The 14,162-nt window shown below is 40.0% G+C and overlaps 1 protein-coding gene across 1 annotated transcript in view; it reads right to left on the bottom strand.

Moving 5' to 3' along the window:
* The window catches only part of AQP9 (aquaporin 9), a 57,888-nt gene that overhangs the window by 27,945 nt on the left and 15,781 nt on the right, over positions 1 to 14,162 (bottom strand). Inside the window, exons 2-3 of the mRNA XM_063926169.1 lie at positions 9,253 to 9,379; positions 454 to 591 (exon numbers count right to left, since the gene is read on the bottom strand). Of these exons, the coding sequence (XP_063782239.1) occupies positions 454 to 591; positions 9,253 to 9,379 (265 nt within the window). The remainder of the gene's footprint in view (positions 1 to 453; positions 592 to 9,252; positions 9,380 to 14,162) is intronic.

Raw genomic sequence — 14,162 nt, 5'->3', positions numbered from 1 at the left:
CGGATTGTGACTTAGAAAAAAAAACACAAATCGGACAAACTCGAATTCGTAGTAAATATTGGCCCTTGTCTGTTCCGGTAATTGCAACTGATTTTGCAAACAACCTGCATATTGCGATGCATTCGCAATTTTTATGATGGGATTTTCTTCTCTATTACTGGGCGGCAACTATTTGATTGCAGAAACGCCAATCCTTACTGAATCAGGCCCATAGTGGGGATATTTTCATTAAAAATTAAAATATCTGCAATGACACGGAGTGCTAATAATTGCTGCAGTTCTGCGATTATTAACACATATGCCCTTTAATTATGTAATTAGTTCATCAATAATTGATAGGCTGAATATTGTGTGCAGACTAATGATCCAGTATAAAGATGCTTCTAATACCTTAGTAGATTTTTTTTCCCAGCAACTTTTTAGTGTTTCATACAGTACACAAAACATACTTACCATAGTAGACACCAAAAACAGCCGCGGACCCAGTAATAGCACCTAGAAACTGTGCGGCCACATAGAAAGGAAATTTGACCCATGCTAACTTTCCAGTTAAACACATGGCAAATGAAACTGCAGGATTGATATGGCCACCTGAAATGACAAGATATTGCACATTACAGATGATTGTAGTATAGTAGGACTGCAATAAAACAAAGGTATTCAATTTTAGAAATGCTGACTTCAGTGAAATGAAATAATTTTTGGGAATCTCTCACAGGGTGGGAATGTGAGTGCCGAAGCAATGGAATAACCTGAAATACAGTATGAATTATTGAATGCAACTGAGCTCCTTGCCAGCCACGTCTACTAATGGAAGACAAATACAGCATGGTTCTACATAAAATGGGTAAGAAAACTGTATTTAAGAAATAAACAATTTCCCTATGGAAGGAGGATAAAAAATAAATATAAAGACATTGTAAAAGAGAATAGTCAGTAGACACAATAATACATATTAAGATGCAAACAGAAGAAGATATAGGACAGTGGGTATAGGGGGGAAATTCAGAGTTGATCGCAGCAGCAAATTTGTTAGCAGTTGGGCAAAACCATGGGGGTCATTCTGCGAGGGGGCGGGATCCCGTCATCTGTTATGCGTAACATAACTACATCCCATTTAGCTTGCTATGGTGAGTGCTGAACTTTCTGTTTGTATATATTTGGGTTGGTGGCCATGGGCTGCATGCAACCCACCCTATGAGTGGTGAGTGCAGACATTGCACCCCGCTTCTGGGGTGGTGAGTGCTGTGGTTTTCTAGATTTGTATGTATATATATATACAGTAATAGTTGCTTAGAATAGTCTCCCAGCAGTTTTATTGGTGACCAGTGGCACACAGAGGGGGGGGGGAGGGTACTAATTGCACGGGCCCAGATCTGATAGAGGCACCCAGTGGGGTCCTAGGTTTAACCCCCGCCCCCCCTTCCCCCCCACCTTACCTGGCTGCAGCAGCTACAGCTTTTCTCCTCAGCCCAGACACGCTGCTGTGTGCTGGGCTGCAGTGTGGCCAGGGAGGTGCTTAAAATATATATATTTTTTCTGTTTTTTTGTTCTAACGGTGCATGGCCACACCTCCTGTGATTATGCCACACCCACTGAAAAGTACCTGGACCCAGCCAGCAACCATGTTACAGAATGTGGTTGAAAATTACAATTAGTAGCTGACTGGTTAGTACTTTATCTCTTTACATTTTATCACTTTCCAAGGCTTAGTAAATATGCCCCTGAATATAATAAAACAGCCATTTCTAACAAAGTAGTATCCTATAAAATATAAGGTTAACGCTGCTCCTTGCCTCTCTGGGGGGAATTCAAGTGATTTGCACGCCAGTGATCACTAGATGGCTACCGATGGAGCAATTCAAGTGGTGCTCCGTTCGGGCGCTCACAGCCACTGGTGCTGACATTACTGTTATGTTGTTCCATCATTTGGATGGGCTGGTAACTAATATTATATATAAATGGGCAGATGTACTAAGCCTTGGAGAGTGATAAAGCGGAGAGAGACAAAGCACCAACCAATCAGCTCCTAACTGTCAATTTTTGAAACACAGCCTAGTTAGGAGCTAATTGGCTGGTACTTTATCTCTCTCCAATTTATTACTCTCCAAAGCTTAGTACATCTCCCCAAAAATCTTTTAGAATTAATTAACATTTGCATACTTATTTATATCAGATAATAGCATTCCAGTAAGTACATTTACCAGCTATAAGATTGAAGACTACTTGTATTATTTATGAAGTACACAGTTATATAACTTAACAATGAGCTAATGAGATGACTCAGGAGCAGGTTTGTTAATGAAGTACTGTATATACTCCCATAGGCCATAGTCACGGCTGTTCATACAGCTGTGTTTAAGCTGTTGTAAGACCTATTAAAGAATTGCCTTCAGGTGTTTGGATGCTACTACTGTGTTTATAGTGCCATGAATCACAAACATGACTTGGCATAATTTTGGAACAAATTGATTGATGATCCCTTCCAGCTTAATTGTGTGGATGTAGATAATGATGATGCAATGCTGCTGTTACTTCATATTAATCAACTGTACAAGGAAGGTTTTTATTATGCTGTACAGTGCATTGGATGCAGTTCTCTGTATCTGTTCTAAAGGAATCAGTATGTAATGCCGGCGCACAGGATCCCAGCGTTCATAATACTGACGCTGGGATACGGATGAATGAAATCCTGACAGGGGTGAGTAGAAGCTATTTCTCCCTCTCTCCAACCCCCAACCATAATCCTCTGCTCCCGCAGCCTAACCCTAACCTCCCCCTTAGTGCCTGACCCTAACCCCCACTTCCCCCCCACACAGGTGCCTGCATCGGTCTCCTGGCCCTTTCGGAGTTCTGGCGTTAAGTTTCCAAAGGGGGTCAGGATTCCGGCTTCAGTATTTCGGCTGCTGGGATCCCAAACAGCCGGCATGTTGATTGCATCCTGTTCTAAAGTTATAGGATTGATGCTTAGAAGGTCATGATACCTCCTAATACTAAGGCCATGTTTTCACATCTGAAAGCTTGAAACTGGAATATAAGGACCATAATATTGATCTTCTGTATGCATGCGTAGAATGTGAGGATACAGTGTTTTTAATGGCATATTCAATTGTAATACAGTTGCATCCCTGCATAAGAAATATGGAAGCAATCTACATGTAAAAATGCAAGGGCAGGCCACAGAATCTTTGATTTCCATTTGCATTTGGTCTGTGTTATCTGATCATTATTCAAGTTTGAGCCATGGACATGTTACGCAGTATGGCATGAGGAGGTTTCAGAAAAGGGTAAGCCATACAATATTGAGAAGTAACATTTTCTTTGTTTTACTTGGCACAAGAAACCGTGAATTTGAAAAGGGCATGTGTCACGAATGTGAATATTCAGCACAAAATGAAAATACAGGAATAAAGCTGTGTAATTTCTACTTTGATTCTGTTTTATGAATGCATGCTTCTGAAATGTAGGTATATTTGACGCTGTAAAGGGAGATGTACTAAGCAGAGAAAAGAGTGGAGGAGTGAGCCAGTGGAGTAGTTGCCCATGGCAACCAATCAGCACTGAAGTGAAATTTATAATTTGCATACTATAAAATTATACAGAACAGCTGGGTTCACTTCTCCACTCTTTACACTGCTTAGTACATCTCCCCCTAAGCCACACATGTACGGAGCATCCTCTTTCTTTATAGTGTCTTTACAGATCTATATATTTGGAAAAGTTGCAACTCAATCAGTACTCTGTGAATTGGAGAAATGACCTAGTGGAATGCTGCAAGAGGTCTTCTAGAAAGAGCTGTGTACTATTTAGACCATAAGCTACAGAATGGCTGTAAATCCATGAACCCTCTTCACAAACACCATTAATACCCACCTTATAATTATTTAGGTTACTGTCAAGATTCTTCAGAGCTGATATCCAAGTAAATGTGTGGTTAAAGCTTTTGAAAGGGCCAAACAGAAGCATATAACTTCCCGCCACAGATACATTGGTCTGTGAAGTATGAAAAAAGACGTTCCAGAGCATATAACACTGAGAAGGCTTGGAATGTGCTATTACGGTATGTGCAATATGTATTTCCTACTTCAGGAATTGTGACTGTTTCTATTTATTTTAACCACTTAACTGGCAGATCACATGTGAATGCGCCACCCCAATGTCTCCCCCAGTTTTTGACGGGGAGATTCGTTCTGCAGATGTGCATAATATCATATTTAACTATTTAAAAAAATACTTTTTAAACTATATTACATTTAAAATAAAATTAAAAAAACAATTTCATGAACGGTTTTGAAGGGGAAAATTGTCAGTTAAGTGGTTTAAAGCATCTATTTTATTTATGTTTTATTTTGTTACCTTTTCATGCACTCCAACAATTAACTTTGTTGAATAGGATGCATTCGGGAAGGGGGCATGACTGTGCTCCAATGGCATACCCTATAGCATGCCAAACCAACCTCTGGAATGCCAAGCACTTCTGCAGCAATGGAAGGATCCACACTTTTTGCTGATTTCTATTACAAACTTCTATCAAAATGTCCTTTCCCAAGCTGTATAAAGAGCACAGAGTATCCAAGGACTCTGGATTACAAAACAGAAGTATTCTTTTTTAGTATCATAAATTACAGCTTTAGAGATTTGTAACCTTTGAGTTCATCACTGTGGCCTTCAGCCACAGAATTTCTGTTTGCTCGATTTTAAGGTCACTATTCTTTAAAAAGTAAATACAGATACTATACATAATAAGGAAGTTCTTCATCATTCCTAATAAAATGATAGAAACAAGTCAGAGATCTCTAATTATTTAAAATGTCATGCACATGAGCACCACTTCAATATGCTAATTAGGGGCAATCACAGGATTCTAGAGGATTAAAAAATAAGTTATCTGATGGAAAATTTGTCAATTTTCAATTCAATCATTAGTGTATTATTAAAAACCCAGCGGTTCTGGGTTTTTCCGGCAGCCGCAGGGTTTTTCCTATTCAACTGAAGGGGAGAAAATGAGAGGCGTTGATTTTCATAGAAATCACTGTGTCTTTTTTTCTCGCAGCCCCAGTGCAAGTCTGAATTTTCCTAAAATAGTTATTTTTAGGAAAAATTGATGGGAGTTGCTCAGGAACCCCGTGCACTCCCCCCAACATAATGTCTAATTAAGCAATTGGAAGACTCCAATTTTCTTAACTAATCCTTAATTATTCACCTTCTGCAGCGCTGTCTTCTTCTTCTGGATCCCAGCAGGCTGCTCTTCTGCAGCAGCAGTGTGTGTAAGTACTGTATGTGTGAGTGCCTGTGAGACCACTGTCAGGTGTGTGACCTTGTGTGTGTGTGACCCCGGTATTTGTGTGTGATTCCCACCCCCACCCCCGTCTACCGTGGATCCAGAGGTAGCAGCAGGGAAACCCCATCCACTTCCAGCAGCCACCTCCCCTCCCAGCATCCTTCTCCGCAATGGAAAGCTGGAGGAGAGATGACTGGGAGCCACAGAGACCACAAAATTGGTCAGAACACGCTGGTAAGTATCCAAAGTTGTTGTTTTTTTGTCCACAAAAAAACCTTGATCATTTTTTTTTTTATTGAATACCATGGGTATCTGGAGCATGCATAATCACGGTAATACAAAATTGGGCGTGAGGTTTTTTTCGGTCAAAATCTTTCACCTAATTGGATAACTCGTATATCCATGAATTGTGATTGGACTGATCCTAGTTGTTGGGCATAGGCTGTCCCTTTAAGCTTCCAATGCTCACTACAAAAACAGGAAGTGCTCTTTACAGTAGCTAGCGCTATTCTAATCTCTGCATCACAACTTGTTTTTTTATGTCAACCCCGAGCTTTGTGCTGTCTGAAATTAGATTTTTTTTTCTCCATGTCTCATGATCAGAGATGATCAGGTGTAAGCCTTCAAATAAAGACATTTACTTATTGCACGGACTCTGCCCATCTTTAAACTTTTCAATAGTTGATATACAAATGTGAAATGAACAATATTAAGCATCTTCAAATACACTTATCAAATTCTGGACCCACCCACACAACCTTCAATGTCTCACTATCTAATTACATCCTCTCTCTACAGTCCTCATATAACTTCATATATTTTGTCATTCTTCACTTTCACATCCTCCTGACCCCTGAGCAACATTGCTGGGTGACCATATCATACAGCCTATTAAGAACCTTTCTAATCTAAGAGGATCATTATGCAGTAGGTAGCACCTATCCTTGTGAATCAATGCTCATTTCCCTATAGATTGTAAGCCTCTATGTCTGTCTGTTAATACCCAGTTTTGTTCTATTACTGTTGTTCCACTTGTAAAGTGCAACGGAATATGCTGCGCTATAAAAGAAACTGTTAATTAATAAATAAATAATAAAAAACATTAAGGCATCTCTATGGCTGGATGTACTGGATTTAGAGCACAGGATATTTGTTCCTTTCTCTTTTATAGCTATAGCTTAATTGTAAGCTTGTCTTTCAGAGTGTGAATTACTACTGCTTAATTGCATGTTGTATAACCAAGTGCTTTCACATTATTGCAAATCCAATTTATATGCATCTAAGTGATACAGGGACATTAAAGCACAACCTTCTCTATTCATAAATACAATTACATTTTTGACCATTATTGGTCTCTGATCTTTATTATTGAACACCAGCTGCTGAGGTTACTGTAGTCTTGACAGGCATTATGCTGTTACCCACAATCTACCTGACTTATCACCATATGACAATTCCGGTTCAGCTATAAGCATCTCTTTCATTCCAGTAGACAACTGTAATAAAGTATTCAACTATAACTGAGTTTTCCTCTAGTGATACATGTGACTATCCTGTATCCAGTGGCAGCAGTCTGGCGCACACATATGTATAACGTTTCTTTCAGTGGTATTTACATATCTATTATCTATAACTTCATTTATTACAATAATTGTATATTATATAAAATGTATATATAGGTATATAATATATATACACGTATACATAACTTTTATTTATTTGCACCTTAGTGACTGTTTAACAGAGCCAGCGAACCCTTTTTTTTAATTTTTTTATAAATGTCACTAAAGCACCAATTTGGGGAAAACCAATGTTGTGAGGGAAAACCTTGCAGATATGTAATGGCTACATAAAGCACATTAGATACCTACAGCTTTGACTACAATTCTGGATACGTTGATTTTCAGACTCTCAGAGGTCTATTTAGTTAGGTGTGAGTGAAGACAGGTTTGATGCATCTACAGTTAGCTAAACAACTACATAGAAAGACACAGATCTACTAAATCATATCTTTAATAAAATGTTTGAATTTACGTTTATACCGAATACATTGTGGGCCCAAGGCCCAAATGTATTAAGCGTTAACAAGAGATAAATCTGAGGCGCATAAAGAGTGATAAATGACCAGCCAACCAGCTCATAACTGTCATTTTTCAAACAGAGCCTTTGACATGACAGTTAGGAAGCTGATTGGCCGGTCATTTATCACTCTTTATCCATCTCCACTTTATCTCTTGTTAAGGCTTAATACATTTGGGCCTTAATTACAAAGCACATTCAGTAAGCACACTCAGTAAGCACCACAAAGTGAATATGTTTTAGTCACTTGGCTCATCCAGCACACATCAAGGTACTGTACATCATGGACATGCATAAAGTTAAATGGCTGGGGAGCACTGGCTAGTACCAGACAGGGCCATCTTAAAGGCAGTGTGGGCCCCTGGGCACAGCAGTGCACTGTGGCCCCTACCCATCCTCCAGTGTTAGGGGTGGGGGAAGCTATCAGTGGCAGCTTTGATATCCTGCAGGTGGTAGTGGGTGTTCTATCTTCCACTCAGCATGTAGGACCTGGAGAAGTAATATCTGCTAATTACTCCTTTACTGCACAGATGGGGCAAGAGGGAGAACACTAAACTGTAGAAGGGGGCATTGGGCTGAATGAAGGGGCCCCGGTGCATGACTTCCAGGGGGGTATGGGTTGTGTAATACGTAGGGGAGGGGTGGATAGTGGAGTGGACTTAATATTCATTATTTTCTGGTTAGAGGGCAGCTTGCTTGACTGCAGATATCTCAAGTTTATGGAAATAGATTTCTTAGCTTTGAATGGGATAATAAAACTAGAGAGTCCCTCCTTTCAGGAGGTACTGGGCACTTGGGGATCAGGGATCAGGAGCCAGAGTAATCCACCAACGAATATATAAAACTGCATATTAGGCATGTGGAGCTGGAGCAGGGACCAGCTGCTTGAAGGCTCATATCTCTGGTTCTGGGCACAGCAGAGACAAGCTGCCAGTGTCTACCAAAAGTGGAGAGTCCCAGCTCAGACAGTAAGTCAGACAGAGCCCGAGATATCTGGCTGGGAAGAGCAATTAACAGACTTGGATGGGGACAACTGCTTTGAAGTTGGATATCGCCGGTTCCCTAGGGCCAATTTAAAAAAATATGGTACCCCCGGAAAGAGGGGACCCACAGCTATCAGTCTAGGGCCCTTATACTCCTGGGGGCCCTTGGGCAAGTGCCCATTGAGCCCATACGAAAAGATGGCCCTGGTACCAGAGCCAGATTTACATACAATTTATTAGCCAAAGGGTTCATGTGGGCAGATGCAGCAGTATATGCTGCAAGAAATTTGGTGAGATTTGATCAGATATGTGCGGAAAAGGTAGCTGCCATACACTTTTTACTCCAGAGTTTTGACTATAAAAATTATTAGAATAATATAAAGAAGATATTTATAATATATTATTGGTATTTTTCATACATATTATATAGACAAAACTCTGGTTTAAACATTAGTATGACAAGAAAGGATCTGCCTCACCCCACCGCACCACCCCAGCCACTGCTGTACATGCCTACTCTATGATTATTCAGAAACCTGTCCACAAACTAATAATAAACCTTTGGGAAATGGAACAGGTAATAGAATTGGAAGTTGTTTGTAAAAGTAAGATATGGATATGACCAAACCACAAACTGAAGGACTTCAAAAATTATATACTGTAATATACAAATGTATGGGTAGTCTAGCTTTAGTATTTCCTTATAGATGCTTAGTAATAAAAGTCATGCTTGGTAATGATAGGCAAGAAGAGAATGTCCACTGTATTTTTTTTATTCAGTAATAATGTGTTTGCTGTCAGGCTGATATTTTATTACTGTATAGCCAAAAGTTAAGGCCTCTGTACCACAGCATAGCGGGATTCAATTGAGAAAACAATATTCATTGCAAAAATATTAAACATTGTTACCAGACACTCCTCCAGTTGCATAGACTGCCATAGTGACCGCCATCGCAAAGCCAAGATTGCTAGTAAGGTGTCCTCCGGCAGATCCATTGCTGAGAACAGATGACGCAACGCAGCCACAACCTAAAGTCTGGATATGAACATAAATATCAATCAGTAAGGACGCAACCATATTAATCTGGCTGCTTTCTAAATATACTTTGGCAGTGGATACTATAGCTATGAATGATTATTATGTTGCAGTGTATGTATTTGAGCATCTTTGTCCGTCAAACCCATAGTAACAGTATAAGAGTATATTAATATTAATAGAGTGATTGCAAGCTAAATTACTACTACGGAGGTAACACAACAAGCACAAAGTGTCATCAGAAATATAACCATTTTGTCACATGCATTGTGAATGAAAATAAGCTATATTCTATAAATATCATGATAAAGGAAAGCTTGTCCTAGTTTTGTATTTTACATTGGCAACTGTCTAAAGCAAATATGGTGTGATTTTCTTTTTATATAGCTTTTATGAAAGTGTTACTAAGTCTACATCTATTATTCATTATACAGTAGCACCATTGTCTTTTGTCTTTGGGTCTAATTCAGAAATGTATGTAAACCCAATGTTTACGTACATCTCCAATGTTTTTGGATCTGCACATGTGCAGGAGCCGCAATGAGCATGTGCCGATCCAGGGCTATGCTGTCATTCACAGTACCCCAAATGGCCCATGTTTTTTAGGGCGTGCTGAAGCCAGTTGCTGCGTGCTTGGAACGTGAATTCTCTGGTTAGCAAATTCTCTGGTAAACTAAGGCGTAATGAGATGACCGATGGTCAAGCAGATGATCCATTACTGCGTCCTCACTACCAGTTATCTCCAGCAAATATTCACTTATCAATGACTCCTCACTGCAAGGAGTCATTTTAGATCTGTGCTTCCCTTGCTGAATGTAGCAGGTCCCCATACCCTATTATTACACCCTCACTCACTGACTGCATTGTATATGAGTGACCCAGACTTATTGATTGTAGTAAGTCTCATCGCATAAAATACTTATTATTAGCCCCTCACTCACTGACTGCATATTATGCAGGACAATTCCAAATTCTTGCCTTGAGAACTGGAATGGAACAACAAAGCCATGGTCACTGCTTTTATACTAGGACTTTCTGGCCAAATTAAAGATGTTTTAGCATCCAGAGAGTTGCCAACATACCTGGATGTTCTAATTTCCTAGTGCATCCGGGTAGACCTTCGACACAGAGAGAGATAACATGGGCACAGGTATAATCTCAGCACTTAAGCTTCAAGGTTGGACCACGGTTTCAGTCCTGGTTGAACCTCCTGTAGAACCCATGCAGTTTAGAAAGCCATGTCTCCATGTCGCAGAAAGTGAGAGGCGGTTCAAGAATAAGATGTGCCTGTATTGTGGTGTTCTAGATCACCTTCTTGCTCATTGCCCCAAGCGTATGGGAAACAAGAAGGCCTAACTGATTGAGGGGTGATCAGATTAGGTGCATTCCAGCACAGCCCACCAGAAAACATTCCATCACAGTTAGCAATCGGTGTGATTCTGCTGTTAAAAAAAATCCTCTGAGACTCTTAAGGCATTCTTGGATTCAGGCGCCGATGACAACTTTTTCACTGCCAAGAAGGTTTAGGATTTGAGAATTTTTAGTGTGCCTTTACAAAGTCCACTCTGCATCATGCTGTGGATGGGAATAAACTTCCTACGACTACCATCCACTCCAGGACTCCAGAGAATACCATGCAAATTGGCTTCCTTCATAGAGAGTTAATTTCATTTTACATACTTACAACAGCCAACAGTCCGATTATTCTGGGTCTTCCATGGCTATGCAAGGACGCTCCCACATTAGATAAATCTTGTCATGGGGATCTCAGTGCTACCAGAGATGCCTGCCGTCAATTAGCTGTCCATATTGTGTCATCCAGAGTACTTCGAGCTCCGTACTAGTTCTTCAGGAATGTATTCAGCAAGAATGATGCTGAGACACTTTCAGCTCATTGGGAGTGCAACTGTGTCATAGATCTATTACTAGGAAAGGTACAGTACCTCCTTGTGGAAGAGTGTTTCCTCCCTTGGTTCCTGAGACCCAGGTGGTGACTGACTACATCAAGGAGAATATTGAATGCGGGTTCATCATAGAGTTAAAGTCACCCGCAAGTCTATTCTTCATCAAGAAGAAAGGAGGTTTGAGAACATGCATTGATTACCGGGGTCTGAACACCATTACTATCATGGACCGATATCCCTTACCCCTGATCTCAGAGCTCTTTAATTGACAAAAAGGGTTTAGAAATATACTAAATTAGATCCTGGATGGGCCATCTACATCCCACTTTGTGCTCGCATCCCAACCTACATACGTTCCACATTGCTCTCCTCTCCTTCCTCCATCCATGCTCCCATCCGCTCTTTTCCCCATCCCACATCCATTCCCACATTGCGCTTCCATCCCCTTCCCACCAGTATTTACTTACATTACAATGCCACCTGGGTAAGCTTGTCTTCTCCCTGCTGCTCCTCTCAGACTGACAACTTGAGACAGGGCTGCAGGCTCCTCCCCGACTCCTCTGCTTTTCGTGTTGGTGGCCAGAAACAGTCACGAGACTATGATCAGATGCCACCACTTCCAAAAGTTCCCAGGAGGCAGAAAAGGAACGAAAGGGATGTGGAGGGAAGGGTCTTCCTTCCAGTCATATCACCACCCCCCTCCCTAGTCAGTGACAAGTACTCCCGCTGTACTGTGTACGGGCAATGTGTACACAGCAAATATAGTAATTACTGACTGAGTCACTTGATTAGACTCATACAAGTGGGAGCTGGGCTCTGTCAAAGGATGCCATAGGCAAATACCTAGGATGCTTACTGTATGCCCAGGACCAGCTCTGTTCCTGGTTATTTAGCTGGTGTTTACATAACGCAGTCAGTACTCCCTGCTAGCCATGGTATTTAGATGTCACATACTGTATATCTTTGACCAACGATGTGAAAACAGAATAAATAGTGACATGATATGTCCCCTCAATGACCTTATTAAATTAACACATAAATCAGGATAAAATGAGCAGTATCATCAATAGAAAAGCTTCATGAAATGACAGGAACTGTTTCTCAAACCTGGTCTTCCTGGAACCTGGTCTTCATGGAACACCCAACAGTGCACGTTTTCCAGATCAGGCTAGTTAATTGACTAAAACAATAGCTCGACAGGTGGTGCTAAATATTCCTGAGGATATCGTGATACACACTGTTACATGAGGATCGAGTTTGAGGAAAAACTGTACGAAGGTGTTGGATGAAGTTTGAAACTTTGAATTGATTTGTTCAGCACCGTTATCTAAGGCCAAGATGGTACTCTGGACGAGATGGGAGATGCTGCCCAGCTCAGCCGCCAACACATTTTAACCAGCAATCACTGAGAAAGATTGTGAGCACATTTCTTATGGTGTTCATTAAGCCTTATTTGCAGGGCCAGTTGAATTGTTTTCACACTGCAGAGAATGGAGCTCAAAGCGATAGACCACTGACACAGAAAGTGCATTTGTGTGTACAAGACCTTAGGGCAGATTTAATAAAACTTCTAAAAAGGAAAACAATAGAGGTGTTGCCCATAGCAACCAATTATCTTCTAGCTATCACTGCAGTATCTTGCACATTTGGAAGAAAAATCTAGCTACAATCTGGTAGGGTGCCAAGGGCAACGCCTCCTCTTTTCCAAGTGTAGTAGCTTTTGTATCTCTACTCCTTAGTTTGCTCACATTTGCCTTTCATCTAAAAGATGAACTTTAATACAAATACAATGAAATTGCTTGTCAGAACCTGTTTGATTTTCATCATGAGCTGGGGCATTCAGGGCACATTTCATCAAGCGTTTGCAAAATGTTTACGTTTGTGCCAGAGAGCATAAATCTCTTGGGGTTTTCTATACTGTAGAAAACATTTTATGTGAATTACACATGTCTATTCCTGGCATGTTCTAGAACACAAATTTAGGTTTTAAGTAAATATTTAAACATGAACATATATTTACTTAGAATACATTTCTAAATGATTGTTGCTGTGTCAGCCACAGGATCATTATTATGCCTTTAAGTTAAAAGTGCCAACCAGGCAGAACTACCGGGATGTAGTTATGTGACCGACGGTCACAATAACTCCCCCCTGCATCCCGCAGCCTCAAAATACGGACAGTCGGGAAAGTTACAAAACTACACATGAATAGAAATGTGTCTGTAACAAAATGTGCAGGGGTTCAACTCAGCAAATAACTGCTGTTGATAAAAAAGCAGTCTGTAAATACTAGTGCTGTGATAGAGAAACCTAGATCGATATTTGTTAATTATTAAACCCTCTAGTTTTTATTTCAGGAGAAAAATAGACTTTTTTATATTTTGGCAAGATTTTATTAAAAAAATATATTTTAGAATATGGTAATGATGACGATACCGACATTTGGATAAGCACACAGCTGTTTATGTACTAAAAAAAAAGTATTCAACAATGTAATTACGTTACATTAATAATGATACATCGTATAGTATAAAGCGCATTATTATTAAAATGTACACACATCTAGCACAATTTTAGACTAAGGTGTTGGACATGTAATTACTTAAATAGCACGAATGGTCCTCTTCCATTCTGATGTAATGACTAAAGTCACCAGTGACATCAAGTGATGACATCATTACTCACCATTTACACAGATATTTCTTACATGAGATTATATAGGGGATTATTCACTGTATGCTTGTAAACTAAAGTACGTTACAAGCCCCTAAACAGTCATGTTTAGAAAAGCCACAAGGCTGATGCTTTTAACCAGATAGAGAATCGCTGATATGTAGATCTAAAATCAAATGGATGGTATTCTTTACATTATATTTCTC

The sequence above is a fragment of the Pseudophryne corroboree genome, chromosome 6 (genome assembly GCF_028390025.1).
Source record: "Pseudophryne corroboree isolate aPseCor3 chromosome 6, aPseCor3.hap2, whole genome shotgun sequence".
Lineage (NCBI taxonomy): Eukaryota > Metazoa > Chordata > Amphibia > Anura > Myobatrachidae > Pseudophryne > Pseudophryne corroboree.
The sequence above is the reverse complement of the archived record's forward strand: the minus strand, read 5'-3'. Positions and strand labels throughout refer to the sequence as shown.